General features: G+C 44.4%; 2 protein-coding genes across 3 annotated transcripts; one reads left to right on the top strand and one right to left on the bottom strand.

The window, feature by feature from the left end:
* Window positions 1-42: 42 nt before the first annotated feature.
* Window positions 43-5,097, bottom strand: LOC106610238 (ELMO domain-containing protein 2). Of its 2 annotated transcripts, none has more exons than XM_014209460.3 (9): window positions 4,869-5,097; window positions 3,506-3,653; window positions 3,231-3,259; window positions 2,370-2,467; window positions 2,141-2,270; window positions 1,840-1,973; window positions 1,629-1,697; window positions 1,189-1,322; window positions 43-1,080 (listed from the first exon to the last, which is right to left on the bottom strand). In XM_014209460.3, the coding sequence occupies exons 2-9, from the start codon at window positions 3,648-3,650 to the stop codon at window positions 920-922; spliced, it is 900 nt and encodes a 299-aa protein (XP_014064935.2). In that variant the 5' UTR covers window positions 3,651-3,653; window positions 4,869-5,097; the 3' UTR covers window positions 43-919. The 2 variants fall into 2 exon arrangements, with proteins under 2 accessions (XP_014064935.2, XP_045578764.1); XM_045722808.2 differs by having other exon boundaries at window positions 4,958-5,061.
* On the top strand, window positions 4,237-26,259 carry LOC123744193 (uncharacterized). Its single transcript, XM_045722807.2, has 3 exons — window positions 4,237-4,312; window positions 12,651-13,113; window positions 22,771-26,259. Exon 3 carries the CDS (start codon window positions 22,867-22,869, stop codon window positions 25,645-25,647), a length of 2,781 nt encoding a protein of 926 aa, XP_045578763.2. The 5' UTR covers window positions 4,237-4,312; window positions 12,651-13,113; window positions 22,771-22,866; the 3' UTR covers window positions 25,648-26,259.

Consider the following 26,259-nt stretch of genomic DNA (forward strand, 5'->3'; position numbering starts at 1 on the left):
CCATTTAATCTCAAATCTCAGCTGACAGTCATCACACACTCATCCGAAAACATCACAGGTTTAATTTATTAACACTGGGCATGTGTCAGTCGTTACAAAGACCCATACTGGGTCTACAAAATGTAAAATCACCTTAAAAAAAAAAAAATCAGGGCCCACGGCCTATAAATAACAGACAAAATACCATACAAAGTCAGCTTTCAGCAAAGACAATATTGTACGAATGTGTGGAATAGGCGGCGGCGTAATACCCAGTGATCTCAGCACCACCTATTGAAATGTATTGACAACAATGACGGTATCAATTCAAACGCATTAAAACATGCACAAAGCTTTCAGTGTCTGAGTAGGTAGTACAACCATTGAGCATTAGGTAAACAATTTATTCCTTAGTTTTAAGTCTACTACGATATAAATTCCCTCTCTGGACACATATTTGATTCCTGAGCAAGAAGGACAAATACGAGAATGAGTAGGCAACGTTATTATGAATACATGCCAGACGGCACTTGTTGACTTTGTTAAATAAATTCAAACCTAGTTACCAGCTAGTTAATATTATTCACCAATCCTCATTTCCTGTGTAATTCCTTTCCATGTCCACTGAAAAGTACACAGCCAATCAACTACATAGAACTAGTGCTCTAATATTTTATTTCCCCTTTTTTAATATTTTAAGCATTGGAATGGTCATTATTTGAGGCAGAGGGTTGAATTCCAGTCTCCTGGTCTTATTTCTAAAAGCTACTAAAGTCACTAATTTATAGAATAAAAAAAAGGTGTGTAGATTGGGTCTAAACTAAGATCAAAGGGATAGCTAGCTCAAAATGTCCCTTATAGATTTGGAAGTACACTGTAGTGTAGAGGTTCTGGTGGTCCCAATTAGGTCCAAGCGAGACCCGTTCAGTCGGTTGGTCGGTCAGTTACTTTTTGGACTAATTGTCATGGTGAGGGCGACGGCGGGGTCCAGTAGTTGAATCTTGATATTGTCGTGGAACTTCTCCCTGTAGTGGTTGAACTCCATGATGCTCTCAGGCTCCTCCTCCACCCAGAACTTATCAAACTTGTACACCAGGTAACCTGAAGCAGGGAGGCCAAGACAGAGTTAGGGGTTTAGGTAACCTGAAGCAGGGAGTAGTCCCCTATGCTACTGACAAACAGAGTTGAGCGCAATGAGCATACACTTACAGAACAGCTGATGGAGGTGCTGCAGTTGGGGTCTCCCAGACACAGTGTTGTAGAAGTGGGGTTTGAGAGCACCACTCTTCAGTAAACTGTATGCCATCTCCGTCAGGTTGATACCCACTATGGCATAGGAGTACCTGAAACATGACACACACATGCTAATCATTAAAAGGCTATAAATATGTTGTCAAAGTAGGTTTACTTTGGGTGTGCTTGTTTTAGCTTGTTTGGTGCCCAGGTGGGCAGAGGTTTCACTTCAGGACTAATGGAAAAGTCTCAAATGTGGAAACTCCACCCACCCAGTACATTGGGCAAGCTAAAAAAAAACTATTGATAGATGAGTGAATATACTGAAATGTGCATCAGAACCATAGCTAACATATAAAGAACAGAGTTCAATAGGCAAGTCAACTCCTAAAATGAGGTAATTACGTAATCCTTACCCCAGTTTGGGATGGTTTGCGTGGGACAGCACTTGCCGAGCCTCTTCAGTGTATTTCTCACTAAAGAATCTGCAATAAACAAGATACCGAATTAAAAAAAGTTAAGAAATCTAGCTTAAACTTGAGATAAAAAATATACAACTTTTCAGAATACTGATGAGCAAGGTTAGATTGTTAAGGACTGGACAGTCATTCAGACAACACAACTTACACAAGGTTGGTTAGGCCCAACATGCCCATTCCTCGGAAGTCAGTCTTGGGGTCATCGCCTTGGAAACCAATGTCGCCCCACTGTTTGGTAACTCTGGACTCCAGTTTGACCTCGGGCATCAACAGGTCCCATAACTGTAGAGTCAGACAAGTCCATTCCTGTTAATACTTTACACTTACCTTTAAATAGAGATGATATTAAAACGTTTGAAACGGTCATGTTGAATCATCTCATCCAGAAACCTTCCATTGCTCCATGCTAGTCATTGACATAAAAAAAAAAAAATGAACGGCAGCAGTACCTTCAAAAGCATTTCCTCGTGTTGGACTTTATCCGAGTCAAAAGTCTCCTTCCTCAACTCTTCCACGGACGTGAATAAGTTCCTGTATCCTGTTATTTGTAAGAGACACAGCTTCAGATTCACCTTAAACCTAGGACCAAAGAGACACACACATTAGTCATCAATACATATCATAGAAAATAATATATAGAAAATATGAATAAAACGGTAAAAGGGTAACAAGACTGACGTGGGATCCCTCTGCGTTTTGACATTCTTTTCCCTCATGATAAGATCCAGATACTTCTCCAAGCCGTCCTCCTCCACGTTCACAGCAGCTCTTAACAGCTGGAGAGAGGGAAGGAGAGAGGAAGAGAGAGGAAGGACAGAGGAGAGAGATGGTGTGATTAGTCATCTCATCCATGGTAATAGCTCAGAGTTTGTGTTAGTATTTCTCCTACAGACTATGCTGTCATAACACGCACGATGATCACAGAGGTCAGATGATGGAACAACCAACTATGTATTACGTACTGCCTTAACTTTGTATGGGGGGAAATGCCATAGTACCAGAGTGATGCTGAGAATTGTTCCCTTTAAAATGTATGCCAAACAAAAACGAATAATTGCAAAGTTAAGCAAACCATACAACTATGCACCAAGACGACTTCCAACAGTGCAGATGCAGAGGTTTGGTAAGTGAATGACGACACCAACAGCACAAACCGTCATTTTATTACCAAACTTTGCATCTGCACTGTTCAACTAAATGTGTTTTTGTACAATATTCTGTGGAAATTGTTAAAAGTAGTCGTGTGCGTAGAGTTGTATGTTTTGTTTAACTATGCAATCATTGGTATTTGTTTTCCATTCATTTTAAAAGTGAAAAATCTGAGTCTCCGCATATCTCTGTTACCATGGAAATGCCCATGAACTGTTGATAAGAATGTGCTTAGCATAACAAGAATAACAACCATCGCGGTACTGATCAATGGATTTCTTAAGTGGGTTAAATGTAACAGTTGATTGTGGTTGTCTGTATGATAACTAGTCAACCATGCATTCCTGCTTCAGTAAAAATCAAGTGAAAGGAACGATTTCCAACATTTACCTTAGATTTGGAGTTCTTGAGTGAGTATTCTGAATGAAGAAAAATCAAATGACAGGTTAAAAACAGTTCAAAATGATAATGAATAGCACAACTGACAACTTGTTTTTCGTATGGGTTGGGTAGTACTCATTAGGTGTCGAATGGAGGAAAAACAGGGAGGACTATCTGGACTTGTCCAATTAGAGACGCCAATTATTGTTTTTCCGTAACAAAATGTTTTAAAACATGTTCTGTTGCCCTAATGAACACCATTTAGCTCTAGAATGTAACCTCACCTGCTTTCGTTGTCCTGGGCGCCCCAGGCTTGTAGCCGGCACAAATCCTTTGCAGCTCGCATTTCCCTGTCACCTGTCTGATGAACCACTTCAGCCAGTATCTAAGGAAGGACGTGTAGAAGTATCCCCAGATGCTGCCGAACATGGTCTACAACACAGACATGTCAGCAAGAGTTCCAAATACAACAAGGCAAGTGAATAACACCATAATCATAAGAGTCATCCAAGACATACTGGTAGGACAGCAATGGCGAGCCATGCATCTTCTTCGAGACATTGACAAATGAACACCCCAAAAAATTCCCGTGTACTCCAGACAAGCCTATCGATTTATCCTTTAGTTGAACGCCGTGCAATGGAATTAATGGCTGAAAAGAAAAAATCCAGCGATGGTAATGTCTTTGTAGTAGGAGTTAGTTATTGATACCTTCAAACTATCAGTCTTTAAAGTACTGCAGGACCTCCCCAAAAACAATCATTGGCTACTCTGTACAAAATCCCATATCCAATGGGAATGGACTCAATGGCATGTCATCGGATAGGCCTAGGTGGTCATGTCAGGTCAAGTCAATCACTGGAAAGTTACCTTAGCAGTAACTTTCCACGGTGTCCCCCTCCCAAATTATCTTAAATCTAACTGCAACTATTTCACAATCATTGATTTGCTAGCAAGCCATCTGTTGAATGCTGTTCCAGGACAGTCATTTACTTGGCTAGGAGACCAGGCGTGACTCATTTTGCCAATTAGTGAGTAGTACAGCCTAGGAATCAGGTGCAGGCTGTAGCACTGCTGAACCAGGATTGCCAGTGAGTAGAGGTGAAATGAGAGAACCCGTTGCAACATGAACAGAAAGGCTCTATTGTAACTTGAGCTCCTACTTTAGCAGGTGTCTTTACACAAATGGCTTTGGCTTGGCAAAATAACTGCTTTTGTTAGCCGACTGACAGCTTGTCTTTTGTTTAGCAGCTAGTTAGCTGCTAACTAACAGCTAGCTAGTCAGCTCGTAGTAGATCGTCTCATTTCAGCCACTGTGCCTCCACCGTAAAGCTTCAACACAGTAGCTTCAGGTTTCTAAGTTAGTTGTTGGGGTACTAAAAAATGTACAGTAATTTCATTGACCGGTACAACACTAACTAGACTAGCTATAACAAACTGACTGTCCTGGAACAGCATTCAACGGATAGCTTGCTAGCAAATCAGTGATTGTGAAATACTTGCAGTTAGAGACTTAGATAACTAACCCCAGAAAGAAAGTCAACATGTTAATAAACACAGTTAGTTATACCTGGCTTTGAAGCGTTAGCTAGCTACCTAACGTTAGCTAGCTTAGCCACACAATCACAACAGGTTGTCAATATTTACCTCGAGTAATCAGGTGGATTATGTCAGCAATTACGCCTTGATTTGAGTGAAGATAGCAAGAAATAGACCTAGTGGTGAGCGTTATTTACTTTAGCAATGACAAATTCCTCAAATTAATCTGAAAGAGATGTGTCCACTGAAGTAGTAATGTTGACAAGTCTTTTGGCTAACCTCTTCTTTGATTAATAGAATCTCGACGCACAAGTGTACCACTTTACCTTTGGCGCCACCTGTTGGGTTGGGGTATGGTGTGTTGATGGAATCTTGGGGTGTATTCAATACGCAGATTCTGTTGCAAAACGTTTTGCAACAGAACAGAAACCGTGTATTCCAAACACTCTTCAACGTGACATACAAGTTGTTGGGTTCTTAAACGGAAGTTGTAGTTCCTTTTAATTGTATGGTTTCCACGTGTTGCCATTCCAATCTGAATAGTCTGCTAAGGGTTTGGCACAAGCTGCAATAAATGATCAATTCTGCTCTAAAGTGAACTGAAGTTTGTGGAATTCCTTCCAACTTCTTCTAGCCTCTTATTTTTATTTTTTTAAAGAGAGACACGACTGAACTAAAACTTCTATTTAAGAACAAAACGGAACTCAACAACATTTGGAGTAAACATTTTTACCTGCTAATTAATTGCACCCATCTGGTGTCCCAGGTCTAAATCAGTCCCCGATTAGCCGGGAACATTGAAAAAAAACAGTGGAACTGGCTTCGAGGTCCAGAGTTGAATTTGAGGGCACTAACCTATTATAATAGCTGCATTTCCTATACTTGCCACACGAAGGTGCGGATGTTGCATAGGATGTATGGTGAAAATACTTCCCTAAAGAAACCATGGTCACTGTTCATAGGGATTAAGTTTAACAGCTAGACAAACTCCTTGAATTAGTAGTGTGTTCATATTTGATTGAAGTATGGAATCAGACATGTCAATCTCCCATTTTTAAACACTAATGTTTTGGCAAAAAAAACATTGCATGTATGGATACTTTACTTTACCTATGATATAGCTTTATCAATCTAGGTATCTTCAACTATTTATCTATATATTTTAATCAATAATGTATCTATATATTATATATTTTTTATATATTTATCTATATCTATATGGTATCTATATATGTCAATAGATTCCGATAGCACATTTGACCACATCAATCAAATCAAACTTTATTTGTCGCATGCGCCGAATACAACAAGTGTAGACCTTACCGTGAAATGCTTACTGACAAACCCTTAACCAACAGTGCAGTTCAAGAAAAGTTAAGAAAATATTTACCAAATAGACTAAAGTAAAAAATAATAATAAAAAGTAACACAATAAGAATAACAATAACGAGGCTATATACAGGGGGTACCGGTACTGAGTCAGTGTGCGGGGCTACAGGTTAGTTGAGATAATTTGTACATGTAGGTGGGGGGTGAAGTGACTATGCATAGATAACAAACAATAAGTAGTAGCAGTGTACAAAAGGGGAGGGGGGGGGGGGGGTGTCAATGTAAATAGTCCGGTGGCGATTTTATTGTTCAGCAGACTTATGGCTTGGGGGTAGAAGCTGTTGAGGAGCCTTTTGGTCCTAGACTTGGCGCTCCGGTACTGCTCACCGTGCGGTAGCAGAGAGAACAGTCTATAACTTGGGTGACTGGAGTTTCTGACAATTTCTTCGGCTTTCCTCTGACACTGCTTAGTATATAGGTCCTGGATGGCAGGAAGTTTGGCCCCAGTGATGTACTGGGCCGTACGCACTACCCTCTGTAGCGCCTTACGGTCAGATGCTGAGCAGTTACCATACCAGGCGGTGATGCAACCGGTCAGGATGCTTTTGATGGTGCAGCTGTAGAACCTTTTGACAATCTGGGGACCCATGACAAAATCTTTTCAGTCTCCTGAGGGGGAAAAGGTTTTGTCGTGCCCTCTTGGTATGTTTGGACCATGATAGTTCGTCTGTACAGCACTTTGTGACATCAGCTGATGTAAGAAGGGCTTTATAAATACATTTGATTGATTGATTAGTGATGTGGACACTAAGGAACTTAAAACTCTCGAACCGCTCCACTACAGCTCCATCGATGTTAAGGGGTGTGTTCGGCCCGCCTTTTCCTGTAGTCCACAATCAGCTCCTTTGTCTTGCTCACATTGAGGGAGAGGTTGTTGTCCTGGCACCACACTGCCAGTTCTCTGACCTCCTCCCTATAGGCCGTCTCATCGTTGTCGGGGATCAGGACTACCACTGTTGTGTCGTCAGCAAACTTAATGATGGTGTTGGAGTCGTGTTTGGCCACGCAGTCGTGGGTGAACAGGGAGTACAAGAGGGGACTAAGTACACACCCCTGAGGGGCCCCAGTGTTAAGGATCAGCGTGGCAGACGTGTTGTTGCCTACTCTTACCACCTTGCGGCGGCCCGTCAGGAAGTCCAGGATCCAGTTGCAGAGGGAGGTGTTTAGTCCCAGAGTCCTTAGCTTAGTGATGAGTTTCGTGGGCACTATGGTGTTGAACGCTGAGCTGTAGTCAATGAACAGCATTCTCACATAGGTGTTCCTTTTGTCCAGGTGGGAAAGGGTAGTGTGGAGTGCGATTGAGATTGCGTCACCTGTGGATCTGTTGGGGCAGTATGTGAATTGGAGTGGGTCTAGGGTGTCCGGGAGGAGGCTGTTGATGTGACATATATGTTGTGGTGTGTTTAAATCGTAATTAAAAGGTCCAATGAAGCCATTTTTACCTCCAATATCAAATTAATTCTGGAAAACAATTAAGTATCTTACTGTGATTGTTTTCAATTTAAAATGTCTAAAATAAAAAAATTGCTTCTTAGTGAAGAGCAATTTCTCAAGGAAAAATGTTGGTAGGACAGTCTGGGAGTGGTTTGTATGGGGAGGGGAAAACTTAAAACTAGCTGTTATTGGAACTCTCTTTCTTATTGGTCTATTAACTCATTTACCACATGGTGATGTCACAACAGAAGGCCAAAACTCCATCCCACCAAAACAGGCTGAAATTTCAGGCAAACTTTTTTAACAGCTTTTACACTCAAGGGGTATTATCCTTTTCACGGTATTATTATTGTGGAAATATATAGACATATACAGTGGGGGAAAAAAGTATTTAGTCAGCCACCAATTGTGCAAGTTCTCCCACTTAAAAAGATGAGAGAGGCCTGTAATTTTCATCATAGGTACACATCAACTATGACAGACAAAATGAGAAAGAAAATCCAGAAAATCACATTGTAGGATTTTTAATGAATTTATTTGCAAATTATGGTGGAAAATAAGTATTTGGTCACCTACAAACAAGCAAGATTTCTGGCTCTCACAGACCTGTAATTTCTTCTTTAAGAGGCTCCTCTGTCCTCCACTCGTTACCTGTATTAATGGCACCTGTTTGAACTTGTTATCAGTATAAAAGACACCTGTCCACAACCTCAAACAGTCACACTCCAAACTTCACTATGGCCAAGACCAAAGAGCTGTCAAAGGACACCAGAAACCAAATTGTAGACCTGCACCAGGCTGGGAAGACTGAATCTGCAATAGGTAAGCAGCTTGGTTTGAAGAAATCAACTGTGGGAGCAATTATTAGGAAATGGAAGACATACAAGACCACTGATAATCTCCCTCGATCTGGGGCTCCACGCAAGATCTCACCCCGTGGGGTCAAAATGATCACAAGAACGGTGAGCAAAAATCCCAGAACCACACGGGGGGACCTAGTGAATGACCTGCAGAGAGCTGGGACCAAAGTAACAAAGCCTACCATCAGTAACACACTACGCCGCCAGGGACTCTAATCCTGCAGTGCCAGACGTGTCCCCCAGTTTAAGCCAGTACATGTCCAGGCCCGTCTGAAGTTTGCTAGAGAGCATTTGGATGATCCAGAAGAGGATTGGGAGAATGTCATATGGTCAGATGAAACCAAAATAGAACGTTTTGGTAAAAACTCAACTCGTCGTGTTTGAAGGACAAAGAATGCTGAGTTGCATCCAAAGAACACCATACCTACTGTGAAGCATGGGGGTGGAAACATCATGCTTTGGGGCTGTTTTTCTGCGAAGGGCCCAGGATGACTGATCCGTGTAAAGGAAAGAATAAATGGGGTCATGTATCGTGAGATTTTGAGTGAAAACCTCCTTCCAACAGCAAGGGCATTGAAGATGAAACGTGGCTGGGTCTTTCAGCATGACAATGATCCCAAACACACCACCCGGGCAACGAAGGAGTGGCTTCGTAAGAAGCATTTCAATGTCCTGGAGTGGCCTAGCCAGTCTCCAGATCTCAACCCCATAGAAAATCTTTGGAGGGAGTTGAAAGTCCGTGTTGCCCAGCGACAGCCCCAAAACATCACTGCTCTAGAGGAGATCTGCATGTAGGAATGGGCCAAAAAAACAGCAACAGTGTGTGAAACCCTTGTGAAGACTTACAGAAAACGTTTGACCTGTGTCATTGCCAACAAAGGGTATATAACAAAGTATTGAGAAACTTTTGTTATTGACCAAATACTTATTTTCCACCATAATTTGCTAATAAATTCATAAAAAATCCTACAATGTGATTTTCTGGATTTTTTTTCTCAGTTTGTCTGTCATAGTTGAAGTGTACCTATTATGAAAATTACAGGCCTTTCTCATCTTTTTAAGTGGGAGAACTTGCACAATTGGTGGCTGACTAAATACTTTTTTGCCCCACTGTATATACAGTACCAGTCAAAAGTTTGGACACACCTACTCATTCAAGAGTTTTTCTTTCTTTTTACTATTTTATACATTGTAGAATAATAGTGAAGACATCAAAACTATGAAATAACACATGGACTCATGTAGTAACCAAAAAAGTGTTAAACAAATCAAAATATATGTTATACTTGAGATTCTTCAAAGTTGCCACCCTTTGCCTTGATGACAGCTTTGCACACTCTTGGCATTTTCTCAACCAGCTTCATGAGGTAGTCACCTGGAAAGCATTTCAATTAATAGGTGTGCCTTCTTAAAAGTGAATTTGTGGAATTTCTTTCCTTCTTAATGCATTTGAGCCAATCAGTTGTGTTGTGACAAGGTAGCGATGGTATACAGAAGATAGCCCTATTTGGTAAAACACCAAGTCCATATTATGGCAAGAACAGCTCAAATAAGCAAAGAGAAATGACAGTCCATCATTACTTTAAGACATGAAGGTCAGTAAATATGGACAATTTCAAGAAATTTTAAAGTTTCTTCAAGTGAAGTTGCAAAAACCATCAAGCGCTATGATGAAACTGGCTCTCGTGAGGACCGCCACAGGAAAGGAAGACCCAGAGTTACCTCTGCTGCATAGGATCAGTTCATTAGAATTAATGGCACCTCAGATTGCAGCCCAAATAAATACTTCACGGAGTTCAAGTAACAGACACATCTCAATATCAACTGTTCAGAGGAGACTGTGTGAATCAGGTCTTCATGGTCGAATTGCTGCAAGGAAACCACTACTAAAGTCACCAATAAGAAGAAGAGACTTGCTTGGGCCAAGAAACATGAGCAATGGACATTAGACCGGTGGAAATCTGTCCTTTGGTCTGATAAGTCCAAATTTGAGATTTTTGGTTCCAACCGTCGTGTCTTTATGAGACGCGGAGTAGGTGAACGGTTGATCTCCGCAGGTGTTTTTCCCACCAAGAAGCATGGAGGAGGAGGTGTGATGGTGTGGGGGTGCTTTGCTGGTGACACTGTCTGTGATTTATTTTGAATTCCAGGCACACTTAACCAGCATGGCTACCACAGCATTCTGCAGCGATATGCCATCCCATCTGGTTTGGCTTAGTGGGACTATCATTTGTTTTTCAACAGGACAATGACCCAACACACTTCCAGGCTGTGTACGGGCTATTTGATCAAGAAGAAGAGTGATGGAGTGCTGCATCAGATGACCTGGCCTCCACAATCCCCCGACCTCAACCAAATTGAGATGGTTTGGGATGAGTTGGACCGCAGAGTGAAGGAAAAGCAGCTAACAAGTGCTCAGCATTTGTGGGAAGTCCTTCAAGACTGCTGGAAAATAATTCCTCATGAAGCTTGCCAAAAGTGTGCAAATCTGTCATCAAGGCAAAGGGTGGCTACTTTTTAAGAATTTGTTTTACACTTTTTTGTTACTACATGATTCCATATGTGTTATTTCATAGTTTTGATATCTTCACTATTATTCTACAATGTAGAATATAGTAAAAAATTAAGAAAAACTCTGCAATGAGTAGGTGTGTCCAAACTTTTGACCGGTACTGTATATAAGACTACACTCGGCCTTTAAGGTTTGTATCACAGGCCTCGGTGGCTGCTGTCTCATCTAATCATCTTCCCTGGGCTTCTTAGGGACAGAGGTCAACCCTACACAATTACTGAGTCCAATAGGAAAGGTGAGCTATTCTGTGTGTGTGTGTGTGATCAGAGACAACACACTGAAATACAGTAGGATGACTTTTACCAACCATGTCTTTATGTTATAATCCCTTCAGACGGTTGGTTACAATGCTACACTCACTATGTGCCTCACATTGACCCGGTACTGTCGTGTGTGTGTGTGTGTGTGTGTGTGTGTGTGTGTGTGTGTGTGTGTGTGTGTGTGTGTGTGTGTGTGTGTGTGTGTGTGTGTGTGTGTGTGTGAACGGACCAAGGCGCAGCCGGCGTATCATTCCACATCTTTATTATATAGTGAAACTTAGCCAAACAAACTATAAACAAACCGTGACGACAGAGGTGCAACATGCACTAACTCAAAATAATCTCAAATATGATCCCTAATTAGAGACAACGATGACCAGCTGCCTCTAATTGGAATCATACAAAAAACCCAACATAGAAAAAATAAACTAGAACACAACATAGAAAAAATAAACGAGATAAACCCCCCAGTCACGCCCTGACCTACTCTACCATAGAAAATCTGAACACTCAATGGTCAGGACGTGACAGGTACCCCCTGTATATAGCCTCGTTATTGTTACTTTAAATGTTTTACTTTGGTTTATTAGTCAATATTTTCTTAACTCTATTTCTTGAACTGCATTGTTGGTTAAGGGCTTGTAAGTAAGCATTTCACAGGTAAGGTCTACACCTGTTGTATTCAGCGCATGTGACTAATACAATTTGATTTGAAATTGTAAGTATTCCAACTATTTAGTTTATTGACAGAAATAGAGAAAACATTGACATTCAACACTACAATACTATACCAGTAATTCCTACCATGATTTGCAAAATGTGTCATAATACAATCATAACACAGTGTTGGTGCTATCTGGTATTCTTGGGATGTCCCTACCCAAACCATAACCTTAACCATCACCTGGGTTCGCCCAGGGAGCCATACAAGCTAGAACCACCACTGAGTACAGGGCATAATTATGGTGCTTTTCCCCTTCAGTGCAAGTGCATGCATAGTCACATCCATATCCAGTGATGGAAATGGATAGTGTATAGCCACTGCCTCAACACAACACTACAGACAGTGTTGCAGAGACACTGTCTGTGGCCTATAGATTGTTGTTCCCATTCAGCAAGCAATGCCGTATGTAGTCTACAGGGATAATATATATAATGCCCAATGGTCCAAATGCTTAACACCATTTCTTTTTATATGGAACATAGATGATACCAGAGCAGGAAATAACTAGCCTATCATATGTAATTAAATGCTGCTTTCTCTATGTTTGATGTCTGATGTCCCTGCAATTCTGTGTCCTCCTGTCTTTCATCCCATTCTGTGTCCTCCTCTCTTTCATACCATTTTTTCTCCCATTCTTTTTCTCTTTTACAGTCATTGAGCATCCCGAAAACAATGCAGTGTGGACATCCCCTGGGACAGCACGATCTCGCAGAAAGAGAGAGGTGACACCACGATTTGTTAGCTCCAATGACAATGTAGCCTATTGCTCGGTGAAGCGTAGCAGCAAGTTTGATATGATAACTGTCTGTATAGGAGGAGGACCCAGCCGAACAAGCGTGAGTCATAGCGCACAGCCACATCTTCGCTAGACCCTCGGAAGAAAATCGATATTACATGCTTGACCCAATTATCATTTAGGCTACCTCCTCTGATCAGACCTGTATCCTGAACCGCTCCGATCGAAGGCGCGGCTTTGTGTCACCGAGACCTGCTTGAAATTCTTTCATTGATATTCAGCCGGGTGCTTCAGCCGCACCGTGGAAACAAACAGTGGCTAAATAGCGCAGTAATCAACCCCCGAATATGATGTGATACCGGGACTACACCGCACCAGGTAAGCTGTCTCCTCTTTGTCTGAATAAAGTGTCGTTAAGATAATAAGTGTCCAGATAATGAATTCCTCCGCAAGGTCAAATATGACTGTAAAGCCGCAGCGGGGTCCGGAAATTCCTATGTGTTGATGTGTTGGTTATTAGGAGTGGGGTTCGGATGTGCATCGTCAATTGACATGGTTATGATGTTGTTTCTCTCACCTGACTGTATCTTTTCATCGCATTCATCCGCACAGCCCTTTGTTTTGTCTTGGCTACGATATTGTTGTATTTTCTATATCAATTCACTTGTAGGCTACATCATGAGATAATTGTCTGGGGTTGAAACTGTAATTGCAGTGGGGATATATTTTTTTCGAGAGAGGAGACCCTAATATGACGAATGCATAGACACGTTCACAGCTACATACGGATTGGGTAGCCTATAGGCCTACTACATGTGTAGTAGAAGTGAAACGTGAAATAGATGAGAAAGAAGGATATTCTCTACTGTGTGATGCTTCTAAAGGAATTCATGTCATAATGGTAAAGTTGATGTATGTCTAGGCTACATTATCTCCATCGCTAAGTCCATGCATTCTAGTCACCGGTCACTGACTGTATAAAATTGTATTTTAAATATATGGTATCTCCAGGGAAACACACAGACCTACGAATTACTATTTCAGGAGGAGATATGATTTGACCATTCAATTGTCAGGGTCCATTCCCCCAACTCACCTATTGTATCATGTGATTCGTTGTGATATGTATGTAATATGTCAGTCAACTCAAGAGGGGGGAAACCTCAGTAGTCCTAGATATATTTGATCCTACTGTACTGTACGATAAGCTTTTTGAAAATGGTTTTCAAAATATTTCATATATCTATTTTGCAAATGTAGAATGTGCAATTATTTTGTGATAAAGGTCCAATGCAGTTTTTATTTAATTATCAAATCATTTCTGGGTAACTATTGAAGTACCTCACTGTGATTGTTTTCAATTGTAATTGTAAAAAATAAACAAAATATTGCTTCTTAGCAAAGATACATTTCTAAAGCAATAATTTGCAGACTGTCTGGGAGTGGTCTGAGTTGGAAGGGGAAAATGGTAATCTAGCTATTATTGGCAGAGAGGTTTGGAACTCTCTTTCAGTTTCTTATTAACTAATTTACCCATGGTGATGTCACCAGGCAGGCAGAAATTTCAGGCAGACTTTTCAAACAGCTCTTACACTAAAAGGGCATTATCATAATTTTCACAATTTCACAGTATTATTCCAACCTCATAGTGTGGAAATATATATAAAACACAGGAACGTCACTTTTCTTTACTGCATTGGGCTTTTAAAGCAGTATTTCTCCTGTTTTATCAGTAATGTCTATGTCCTGTTTGGACCGCTATATTGTATTGATTAGCAATAATATACACTATATACAAAAGTATGTGGACACCCATTCAAATTATTGGATTTGCCTATTTCAGCCTCAGCTGTTGCTGACAGGTGTATACATACAGCTATGTGTAACCGATGTGAAATGGCTAGTTAGTTAGCGGTGGTGCGCGCTAATAGCATTTCAATCACTCGCACTGAGACTTGAAGTAGGGTTTCCCCTTGCGTTGCAAGGGCCGCGGCTTTTGTGGCGCGATGGGTAACGATGCTTCGTGGGGTGTCAGTTGTTGATGTGTGCAAGGGTCCCTGGTTCGAGCCCAGGTTGGGGCGAAGAGAGGGACGGAACCTACACTGCAATCTGCAATCTACATACACAAACATTGGCAATAGAATGGCCTTACTCAAGAGCTCAGTGACTTTCAACAAGGCACCGTCATAGGATGCCACCTTTCCAACAAATTTCTGCCCTGCTAGAGCTGCCCCAGTCAACTGAAAGTGCAGTTACTGTGAAGTGGAAACGTCTAGGAGCAACAATGGCTCAGCCGCAAAGTGATAGGCCACACAAGCTCACAGAACGGGACCGCTGATGTGCGAAGTGCATAAAAATTGTCTGTCCTCGGTTGCAACACTCACTACAGAATTCCAAACGGCCTCTGGAAGCAACGTCAGCACAAGGATTGTTAGTCGGGAGCTTCATGAAATGGGTTTCCATGGCCGAGATGCCGCACACAAGCTTAAGATCACCATGCGCATTGGCTGGAGTGGTGTAAAGCTCACCGCCATTGGACTCTGGAGCAGTGGAAACGTGTTCTCTGGAGTGATGAATCACACTTCACCATCTCGGTTTGGTGGATGCCAGGAGAACGCTACCTGCCCCAATGCATAGCGCCAACTGTAAAGTTTGGTGGATAAGGAATAATGGTCTGGGGCTGTTTTTCATGGTTTGGGCTAGGCCCCTTAGTTCCAGTGAAGGTAAATCTTAACACTACAGCATACAATGGTATTCCAGACGATTCTGTGCTTCCAACTTTGTGGCAACAGTTTGGGGAAGGCCCTTTCCTGTTTCACGACAATACCCCCATGCACAAAGCGAGGTACATACAGAAATGGTTTGTCGAGATCAGTGTGGAATAACTTGACTGGCCTGCACAGAGCCCTGACCTCAACCCCATCGAACAACTTTGGGATGAATTGGAGCCAGGCCTAATCGCCAAACATCAGTGCTCGACCTCACTTATGCTCTTGTGGCTAAATGGAAGCAAGACCTCGCAGCAATGTTCCAACATCTAGTGGAAATCCTTCCTAGAAGAGTGGAGGCTGTTATAGCAGCAAAGGGGGGGGGGTGGCAATTCCATATTAATACCCATGATTTTGGAATGAGATGTTTGACGAGCAGGTGTCCACATACTTTTGGTCATGTAGTGTACCTCGCTGGATCTTATTTACCACCTTGTTGATTCATCTGCTTGGTTTATTCCAGTGAATTCCCACTGAAGTAAGAAACAAGACAAATCTAATTACAAAGTCGTATTTATATGCTCCCGTGTCTCAAATGAACAGCTTGGGGGCCTCTCGCTCATCTTCGATATTAGCATGGGGTGATGGAACTCCTGATGGGAGACCCCACAGCTACCCTACATGAGGCAGAGGACACACTGACCCCTTCCTGTAGGAAACAGTCACCTCCTGCTTCAAGTAACCAAGGCCCTTATTCATAAAGTTCCGGAACTCCAATTTGAGCAGCAGCAGCTGAAAAATGAGCTCCTACAAATATTGAAATTTACATGGTTTTTAGAGTGAAGTACATCGGAAAAAAGCAAAAGAAAACTGCAAGACTGAATAGGAGAAAAAACAAGCAACAAACAAAGAAGATAGGCTTTTGAAAAATAACTATTTTTCATAAAATTGTAGTTATCTTAGCTAGCTGAATTGTTTACCAGTTGCTAAGCAGTTGCTAGGGACTCTTTTGGAAGAAGCTAGCTAGCTAACGAAGAACAACAAAGAATATCTAGTTAACAGAAGAAAAGAAAGAGAAAATCAGGACAGAAGAAAAAGGATATCAAAGTGAAACAGTTCTCTAAAGACACAGGAGACAATAATACAAGAAACAACACTTCTGTAGCTTGTCAACTATGTGTCTGTCTATCCCTGTTCTCTCCTCTCTGCACAGGCCATACAAACGCTTCACACCGCGTGGCCGCTGCCACTCCAACCTGGTGGTCCCAGCGCGCACGACCCACGTGGAGTTCCAGGTCTCCGGCAGCCTCTGGAACTGCCGGTCTGCAGCCAACAAGGCTGAGTTCATCTCATGCTACCCTCCAGTCCCTAGACTTCCTTGCGCTGACGGAAACATGGATTACCACAGATAACACTGCTACTCCTACTGCTCTCTCTTCGTCTGCCCACGTGTTCTCGCATACCCCTAGAGCATCGAGCCAGCGGGGTGGTGGCACTGGAATCCTCATCTCTCCCAAGTGGACATTCTCTCTTTCTCCCCTGACCCATCTGTCTATCTCCTCATTTGAATTCCATGCTGTCACAGTTACCAGCCCTTTCAAGCTTAACATCCTTATCATTTATCGCCCTCCAGGTTCCCTTGGAGAGTTCATCAATGAGCTTGACGCCTTGATAAGTTCCTTTCCTGAGGATGGCTCACCTCTCACAGTTCTGGGTGACTTTAACCTCCCCACGTCTACCTTTGACTCATTCCTCTCTGCCTCCTTCTTTCCACTCCTCTCCTCTTTTGACCTCACCCTCTCACCTTCCCCCCCTACTCACAAGGCAGGCAATACGCTTGACCTCATCTTTACTAGATGCTGTTCTTCCACTAATCTCATTGCAACTCCCCTCCAAATCTCCGACCACTACCTTGTATCCTTTTCCCTCTTGCTCTCATCCAACACTTCTCACTCTGCCCCTACTCGGATGGTATTGCGCCGTCCCAACCTTCGCTCTCTCTCTCCCGCTACTCTCTCCTCTTCCATCCTATCATCTCTTCCCTCTGCTCAAACCTTCTCCAACCTATCTCCTGATTCTGCCTCCTCAACCCTCCTCTCCTCCCTTTCTGCATCCTTTGATTTTCTCTGTCCCCTATCCTCCAGGCCGGCTCGGTCCTCCCCTCCTGCTCCGTGGCTCGACGACTCACTACGAGCTCACAGAACAGGGCTCCGGGCAGCCGAGCGGAAATGGAGGAAAACTCGCCTCCCTGCGGACCTGGCATCCTTTCACTCACTCCTCTCTACATTCTCCTCTTCTGTCTCTGCTGCTAAAGCCACTTTCTACCACTCTAAAATCCAAGCATCTGCCTCTAACCCTAGGAAGCTCTTTGCTACCTTCTCCTCCCTCCTGAATCCTCCTCCCCCTCCCCCCCCCTCCTCCCTCTCTGCGGATGACTTCGTCAACCATTTTGAAAAGAAGGTTGACGATATCCGATACTCGTTTGCTTAGTCAAACGACACCGCTGGTCCTGCTCACACTGCCCTACCCTGTGCTTTGACCTCTTTCTCCCCTCTTTCTCCAGATGAAATCTCGCGTCTTGTGATGGCCGGCCGCCCAACAACCTGCCCACTTGACCCTATCCCCTCCTCTCTTCTCCAGACCATTTCCGGAGACCTTCTCCCCTTCCTCACCTCGCTCATCAACTCATCCTTGACCGCTGGCTACGTCCCTTCCGTCTTCAAGAGAGCGAGAGTTGCACCCCTTCTGAAAAAACCTACACTCGATCCCTCCGATGTCAACAACTACAGACCAGTATCCCTTCTTTCTTTTCTCTCCAAAACTCTTGAACGTGCCGTCCTTGGCCAGCTCTCCTGCTATCTCTCTCAGAATGACCTTCTTGATCCTAATCAGTCAGGTTTCAAGACTGGGCATTCAACTGAGACTGCTCTTCTCTGTGTCACGGAGGCTCTCCGCACTGCTAAAGCTAACTCTCTCTCCTCTGCTCTCATACTTCTAGACCTATCTGCTGCCTTTGATACTGTGAACCATCAGATCCTCCTCTCCACCCTCTCCGAGTTGGGCATCTCCGGCGCGGCCCACGCTTGGATTGCGTCCTACCTGACAGGTCGCTCCTACCAGGTGGCGTGGCGAGAATCTGTCTCCGCACCATGCGCTCTCACCACTGGTGTCCCCCAGGGCTCTGTTCTAGGCCCTCTCCTATTCTCGCTATACACCAAGTCACTTGGCTCTGTCATATCCTCACATGGTCTCTCCTATCATTGCTATGCAGACGACACACAATTAATCTTCTCCTTTCCCCCTTCTGATAACCAGGCGGCGAATCGCATCTCTGCATGTCTGTCAGACATATCAATGTGGATGACGGATCACCAGCTCAAGCTGAACCTCGGCAAGACGGAGCTGCTCTTCCTCCCGGGGAAGGACTGCCCGTTCCATGATCTCGCCATCACGGTTGACAACTCCCTTGTGTCCTCCTCCCAGAGTGCTAAGAACCTTGGCGTGATCCTGGACAACACCCTGTCGTTCTCCACTAACATCAAGGCGGTGACCCGATCCTGTAGGTTCATGCTCTACAACATTCGCAGAGTACGACCCTGCCTCACACAGGAAGCGGCGCAGGTCCTAATCCAGGCACTTGTCATCTCCCGTCTGGATTACTGCAACTCGCTGTTGGCTGGGCTCCCTGCCTGTGCCATTAAACCCCTACAACTCATCCAGAACGCCGCAGCCCGTCTGGTGTTCAACCTTCCCAAGTTCTCTCACGTCACCCCGCTCCTCCGCTCTCTCCACTGGCTTCCAGTTGAAGCTCGCATCCGCTACAAGACCATGGTGATTGCCTACGGAGCTGTGAAGGGAACGGCACCTCCATACCTTCAGGCTCTGATCAGGCCCTACACCCAAACAAGGGCACTGCGTTCATCCACCACTGGCCTGCTGGCCCCCCTACCTCTGAGGAAGCACAGTTCCCGCTCAGCCCAGTCAAAACTGTTCGCTGCTCTGGCACCCCAATGGTGGAACAAGCTCCCTCACGACGCCAGGACAGCGGAGTCAATCACCACCTTCCGGAGACACCTGAAACCCCACCTCTTTAAGGAATACCTAGGATAGGATAAAGTAATCCTTCTAACCCCCCCCCCCCCCCCCCCCCTTAAAATATTTAGATGCACTATTGTAAAGTGGTTGTTCCACTGGATATCATAAGGTGAATGCACCATTTTGTAAGTCGCTCTGGATAAGAGCGTCTGCTAAATGACTTAAATGTAATGTAAATGTAAATAAAGAGTAAGCGTGAGAGTAAAAATGCTGATCTAGGATCAGTTTAGTCTTTTAGATCATAATGAATAAGATTACATGGACAGAGGGGACCTGATCCTAGATCAGCACTCCTATTCTGAGGGGCGTTATGAATCAATATGGGCCCTGAATAAAGGAGTGACTAGTCTATCCCTCTGCCTCTCCCCTCAAAATGTACTCTGACAGAGTAACTTAAACCCACAGTTCTATTATATGGAATATTGATCCTAAACTGATCCTAGGTCAGCATTCTTCCTCTCACACTTACTCTTTATGAATACGGGCCTATTCATTGTTTTGTGCAGAAAATAAGGTTCTGGCTATTTGGATATGCCCAAAAAGAAGACTAACCTTTCCTTGGCTGAGAACAAACTTAATGATGAAGATGATTAATAGTGAGGCCCAAAAACAACACCCTAGGACACAAACTTCCAGAACAACAGATGCTTGAAGTCAGCATCTAATTTTGATTGAGATAAACTACATAGGAAACACATCATTTTATAGGATGTGAACGTCCTGGGATGACAGTTCAAGGATTCACACACAGTGTGTCTGTGTGAGTGCTGAGTTGCTCTGCTTCCTTTTCTTCATTTCGCCCCTGTACACCTGGTTCAATTATTGCGGGAGAGTTGATTGCTGAAAGCGCGGTCGGCCATTGAAGAACAATTTCATAGGGAACCATCATTTCACTTCACACCTCCAAGGGGTTGGATGTGATCTCGTCCGACAGCCAGAGCCACTTGTCAAGGCAGCCAGAGAGTGGTGCCGTAGTAATAGGTCACTTTCTTATAGTGTGAATATACTGTACACATTTGCCAACTGTGTGGCATGGAAAATCCAATCTGACAAATCACAACTCAAGCACTCAGAACTATACAAGCCATCCTATTTTCCTTCAGTACTAAAAATACCATGGCAAAGCCATTTAGTTCGTACCTTTCAGAAATCGGATTTCTTTTTGAGTGGGCCGCTGCTCACTCATTCTTTCTATTTGTCTCTGTCTGGAGTCTGCAGCTGCAGGCTTAGACACTGCTTGAGATTTATTTTCGGATGGGTGTGTGCGTTTGGCCTACATATAAGCCAATACACTGTGATGTATTTGAGCCTACAATTCCAAATGGAATATTTAGTAGCCTGGCTAGGACATTGAGTAACTAGAAGTGTCTGCTTTAGAAGGATAAGGATAACCCGTCGAGACATTTACTTTGTTATTAATGGCAATAGACCTGCTTTTTAATTGCCATAACCTGTAGAATGACGAGGAGGAAAATAAGATCACAGAGTCAAAAAATGAACAGACTCTATGATGAATGAAGCCTATTGGAAAAATCCAATGGGCTAATTGAAGTGCATTTGAAATCTCCCCAAAATGGTTCAATGTCTTGTTTATGTCCACAATAAACAGCTCTGTTGCTGTAGCTTCAGGGGAGATGTTGCAACAGATGAGACCAACAAACACACAGAGGTCTGTGTTTGAGGCCAGCAGATGGCTCATTTCAGACCTTTTTAAAAGGACTTATGTCATACAGATATAGGATCGTAATTTCACCACTCGTTTGTTGCTGAGAAAATGTATGAAAACTGAAATGAAAACTCCTACAAAACTGTCCATTTATTATAATGAATTCACATTTCCTGTTGCTGCAGGATTATATTCCTACTGTAGGAAACTGCCTCAAATGAAGATCCTACATCTGTAGGCTGCAGTGTCTGAGAGCTCTTTATTTAACCTTTATTTTACCAGGTCAGTTAACTGAGAACACATTCTCATTTACAGCAACGGCCTGTGAAAGAGTTACAGGGGAGAGGAGGGGGATGAATGAGACCATTGTAAACTGGGGATGATTAGGTGGCCATGATGGTATGAGGGACAGCTTGGGAATTTAGCCAGGACACCGGGGTTAACACCCCTACTCTTACAATAAGTGCCATGGGATCTTTAGTGACCACAGAGTAAGGACACCCATTTAACGTCCCATCCGAAAGACGGCACCCTACACAGGGCAATGTCCCCAATCACTGCCCTGGGGCATTGGATATATATTTTTTGTAATGGTAAAGTCAAACGTGGAACTAAGGCTACACTATTGATTTCACTTGTTGCGATTGCAAAGTCAATGCCTCTGTCCCCACTTAAGGATAATTCAATAGATTTCCTCCTGGGTTAAGAGGAATTATTTAATTCACTCAAGCTTGTTGAAGTGTGTGGTAAGTGTTTGTGATTGCTGTAGTCTTTCAAATTCCATCAGTTTTTGAGCAAAAATCATTTGTGGCATAGTTAATCTTAGTTTTGGCATTGCTTTATCTTCTCTGCTCCAAAGGGACTCGGAGTGCTCATGGTCCATCATTCATGGTCCATCATTTCAAATCAGTTTGCAGTCATCAGAGACACATTAAAATCAAATGTACTTACTGGAATGAAGAGGAAAGGCCAACGATCTCTGAGCAGCAAAACAGTTTAGGTCAATTTTGAAGCAGCATTGTCTTGGGCTTATTGTTAGTCATTTGGAGTTATTGCTATTATCTGTTGCTTTGTTTACAGATTCAGTTAATTCATTCAGTTCTGATGAGGTAGTTGGCACACAGTCTTTATTGTGATGGATACTAGGAGTCAGAAATACGCGAAGGTGTCAACTCCCATTGTTTTAATGTATTGCCTCATTGGTCACTTCTCCATCAGATGTCTGGTCTCGAGGATGAAAGTCTAGTTTGAAAAATATCCATAAATGTTTTTTGGAGTGCTCTACACTGTTAGTTTTCTAATTTCAAGTTGAAATGTCTTTCTGTTTTACTTTTTTTTTTTATAAAGTCTCACGTCTTTTTTGGTGTTTCGATATCACCTTTGAGGTCAGGATGTAAAATGCAAGAGTGAGAAAGACATTACCAACATCATCATTCTCTACTATATTAGAGGATATTATACTATATAAGGCGTATAGTATAATATCATTATCTACATGGAATGATCTAATGTATTGTTCATACTTCTTCTCTGAAACTAAAACTATTCTATTTTCCTACTTTATAGGGAATTACACAAATAGACAGGGATAGGATTGTGGACACCTGGTTCGACTTTGGATCCCTACAGTAGAAGTGATTAAGAGGACTGTTTCAATACAGGATGGGAACCAACCCAAAAAGGACAGTGACAGTCCAAATGGTCCCTCAGCTGGCTGGAGTGGAAGCTCTGGGAAACCAGGAGTCTAACGCCAACTGGGCTAAAGAACCTAACCTGAACCTCACCCAGGGTTGCCCTGCCCCCACCGCTACCCCTGCCCCTGTCCCTACAGAACACACACAGGATAACCTGTGTCTGACAACCCCCAACACAACCTCCAGGATCCAATCAACTGGCCATGGACAACCGGTTGGCGGCGGGGTGGGGTCCAACACCAACACACCTTTCTCGACAAATGGCGACGGAGGGAAATCGCCATCGGAGCATGTGATTGGAATAGAGCAGCAGATGGCATTGACATGCCGAGGAGGTGTGAGTGTAACCGAGGCGACGGCAGAGGGCCGTAGGGACGGCAACGCCAATTTGACAGCGTTAACCCCCACAGCCGCCGCCGAGGAGAAGGAGAAGCATATCTGTAAGGCCAGCCTGTCGTCCGCCGTTAAATCATCAAAGGTTGACGTGCATACGAATTACTGCAGAGAGAAAGAGCCTGGTGGAGCAGGGGCGGGGGAGGGGTGTGCAGCCAAGCCATCGCCAGAGCCCACAGCAGTACAGAGTGCTACAGTCAGAGTTTCTGCAGTAGCTACAGAGGAGTCACTACTAGCAGGGGACAACAAAAACGCAACCACACCAAATCAACATCCCCCTCAGGCCTGTGATCCAAAGCATACCTCGGCCTCTGAAGTGCTGACGTCTCTGACGACTCCCAAACAAGGTAAGGCAGAGGGAGCTGCAGTGACTACAAACAAGGTTGCTCCGCCTCCTTACAAATCAAAAGAGGCTGATAATAGTACGACAACACAGAGTCTCTCACCTTTACCTAGCCCCGCCACTGCCACCAACCCTACTCCATCAGAACGTCCTCTACAGGCCTCTAAAGAAAATACGCCCAAGACAATCTGTCAGAACCCTCCTTCCCAAACGGAATATAATAAAACGGCAGCTACATTGCAGCCGGAACAGACCAAGGAGACTGCAGTAGCTCCTGTCAATGCTGCCATCACCACCACCACGCCTCCATCACCAGACAGCAAGGAAAACGTAGGGCTTAGGAATAAGGCCTCAAGTCCGGCACCCCCTGAGAAGAAGGATTTAAAACCTACTCCAGTAGCAAAGACGGAGATCTGCTTAGATAAACACCTGCAGGCAGCATCGTCAGAGTCTTCATCACAGAAGGATCCTCCCTCGTCACCCAACGAGAACCAACAGAACCAACAGCCTGAGGCCCAACAGAGCCAGAACCAACAGCCTGAGGCCCAACAGAGCCAGAACCAACAGCCTGAAGCCCAACAGGGCCAGAACCAGCAGCCTGCCCACCATGCAGCACAGGTGGCAGACGAAGCCGTCCAGACTGCCTCGGTCTCGGAGGAGATGCAACAGAAAGCCCACTGCAAACTATACCGGGAGGCCTCCACCATGACCCGCACCCCCATCGCCACCCCCACCGCCACCCCCACCCATAGCAAGCAGGGCCAAGACGTGGAGGTCCAAGCAGTGGCTAACGTGTGCAGCCGGGCAGTCTCCACCAGCCCCAGCCTGTTTCCTCTGCCCCCGCCCTACAGGTCCACGGACAGAGGTGCTGCCCTGAGGGAGGAAGCAGCAGCTGAGAGCCTGTCTGTGGTCTACCAGGTGCCCCTCCACCAGATTCACATGGGCAGCAGTCCATCCTGCCCCCCGCCACCTAACTACACCGCAGGTCTCAGGTCCGGGTCAGAGCGATTGACCCTGGAGGCGGGGTCATGCTCCAGTCAGAGTGCCGGGGTGGTGCTCCATGCAGAGGAGGCGGTGGCGGCCCTCCATGCAGAGGTCGCCAGGCTGGGGGCCAAGCCTAAAGATCTGGCAGTCGGGGGGGCAGCAGCGCTATGCAACATCCAGCAGAGAGGAGCACTCCCGCCTCTGCAGCCCATCTACCAGATCAACATCGAGCCGTGCGGCGGCCAAAACGAGCCGGTAGCTAAAGCGAATCATCACCAGCATCGAGACGAGAAGGCAGTGGCAGACTCCCAATCCAAGCCCAATGCAGCAGAGAAACCAACTGTGTCTAATGAAGCGCAGACCGTGCCAACGCAGCCTGCCAAGCCTGCCTCTGCTAAAGCTCCGTCCCCCTTGTCGCCAACTGCCGTAAGCAAGACCAAATCCTCCGACAATAAGGCTGCTCCTCCTCCTTCGCAGTCAACTTCTTTCGTTACCAAGCCCAGCCAGGCCTCAACGACAACCTCCAAAAAAGCAGAGGACACTAAACCCAAGACGGCAGTGAAAGCGGCGAAGGAGAGCATCGTTAAGGGGGTTGGGGGCGTTAAGGCTTTGTTGGGCAAGAAGAAGCAGGAGCAGCTGGAGCCGGAGAGGAAGGACAAGGCGGAAGAAGACGAGGAGGGGAAACAGAAAGGTGAGAAGAGCGTGCATGATGTGCTGTGGGACGAGCAGGGGATGACCTGGGAGGTGTACGGAGCATCCGTTGACCCCGAGTCCCTTGGCTTTGCCATCCAGAGCCACCTGCAGTGTAAGATCAAAGAACAAGAGAAGAAGGTCGTGACCCAGTCATCTCTCAGGAAGTCCATCTCAGTGCCGCCGGTGGTGCCCGACTCGCCCGCCACCGTTGCCGTGGATGACGCCAACAGCAGGAAAAACAAGAGGAGGCAGCAGAACGTTTTCAGGTCCATGCTGAAAAATGTCAGACGGCCCAAGTGCTGCGCGCACCCTCCCCCTACCGCCGTGCTGGAGTGAGAAGGAGAAGCAGCGGCTGTATGCAGCCCACACCATCAGCTGAGTCCCCTATAAAGCGGGCTGGTTCACCCCTTGTTATGGTTCCTCCAAATGCCAAGCAAAGTGTGGATATTGGGATCTCTCCCTAACCCTACTGGTCAGATGTGGTATACAATGTTACCTTAGATGATTATCAACGGAAGAGGGCGAAACAAAAAGCTAAAATAGGTTCTTGTTATGGACAACTTATTTTTTAGATGAGAGAGATTCTAACAGTATTTAATGAAAAATGGCAATAATAATATCTTAGTGAAACGCATGTGTGTTAGTACTTATGGCAGTCATAACTCATTTTACCACTATGAAGTCCTGGTGTATACAGTACATGGCTCTGATCTTTGGGCGTACATACATATTACTGTCAGTATCATACCTTTTACAGATGTGCAACTAAATATCACTACTTCTCAGTGCAGTGGGTGCATTTTGGTATATATACAGTACGATAACGTTCCGGGTGTATTGAACAACCTCTATTTATAAGATGAATATATTCTTTTTTTGTTTTTTGTTGCAGATTTTATTTTGAATGGGTAACTACTTATTTTGTCTTGATAAAGAAGAAGAAGAAAA

The sequence above is a fragment of the Salmo salar genome, chromosome 08, assembly GCF_965601325.2.
Source record: "Salmo salar chromosome 08, fSalSal1, whole genome shotgun sequence".
Classification (NCBI taxonomy): Eukaryota; Metazoa; Chordata; class Actinopteri; order Salmoniformes; family Salmonidae; genus Salmo; species Salmo salar.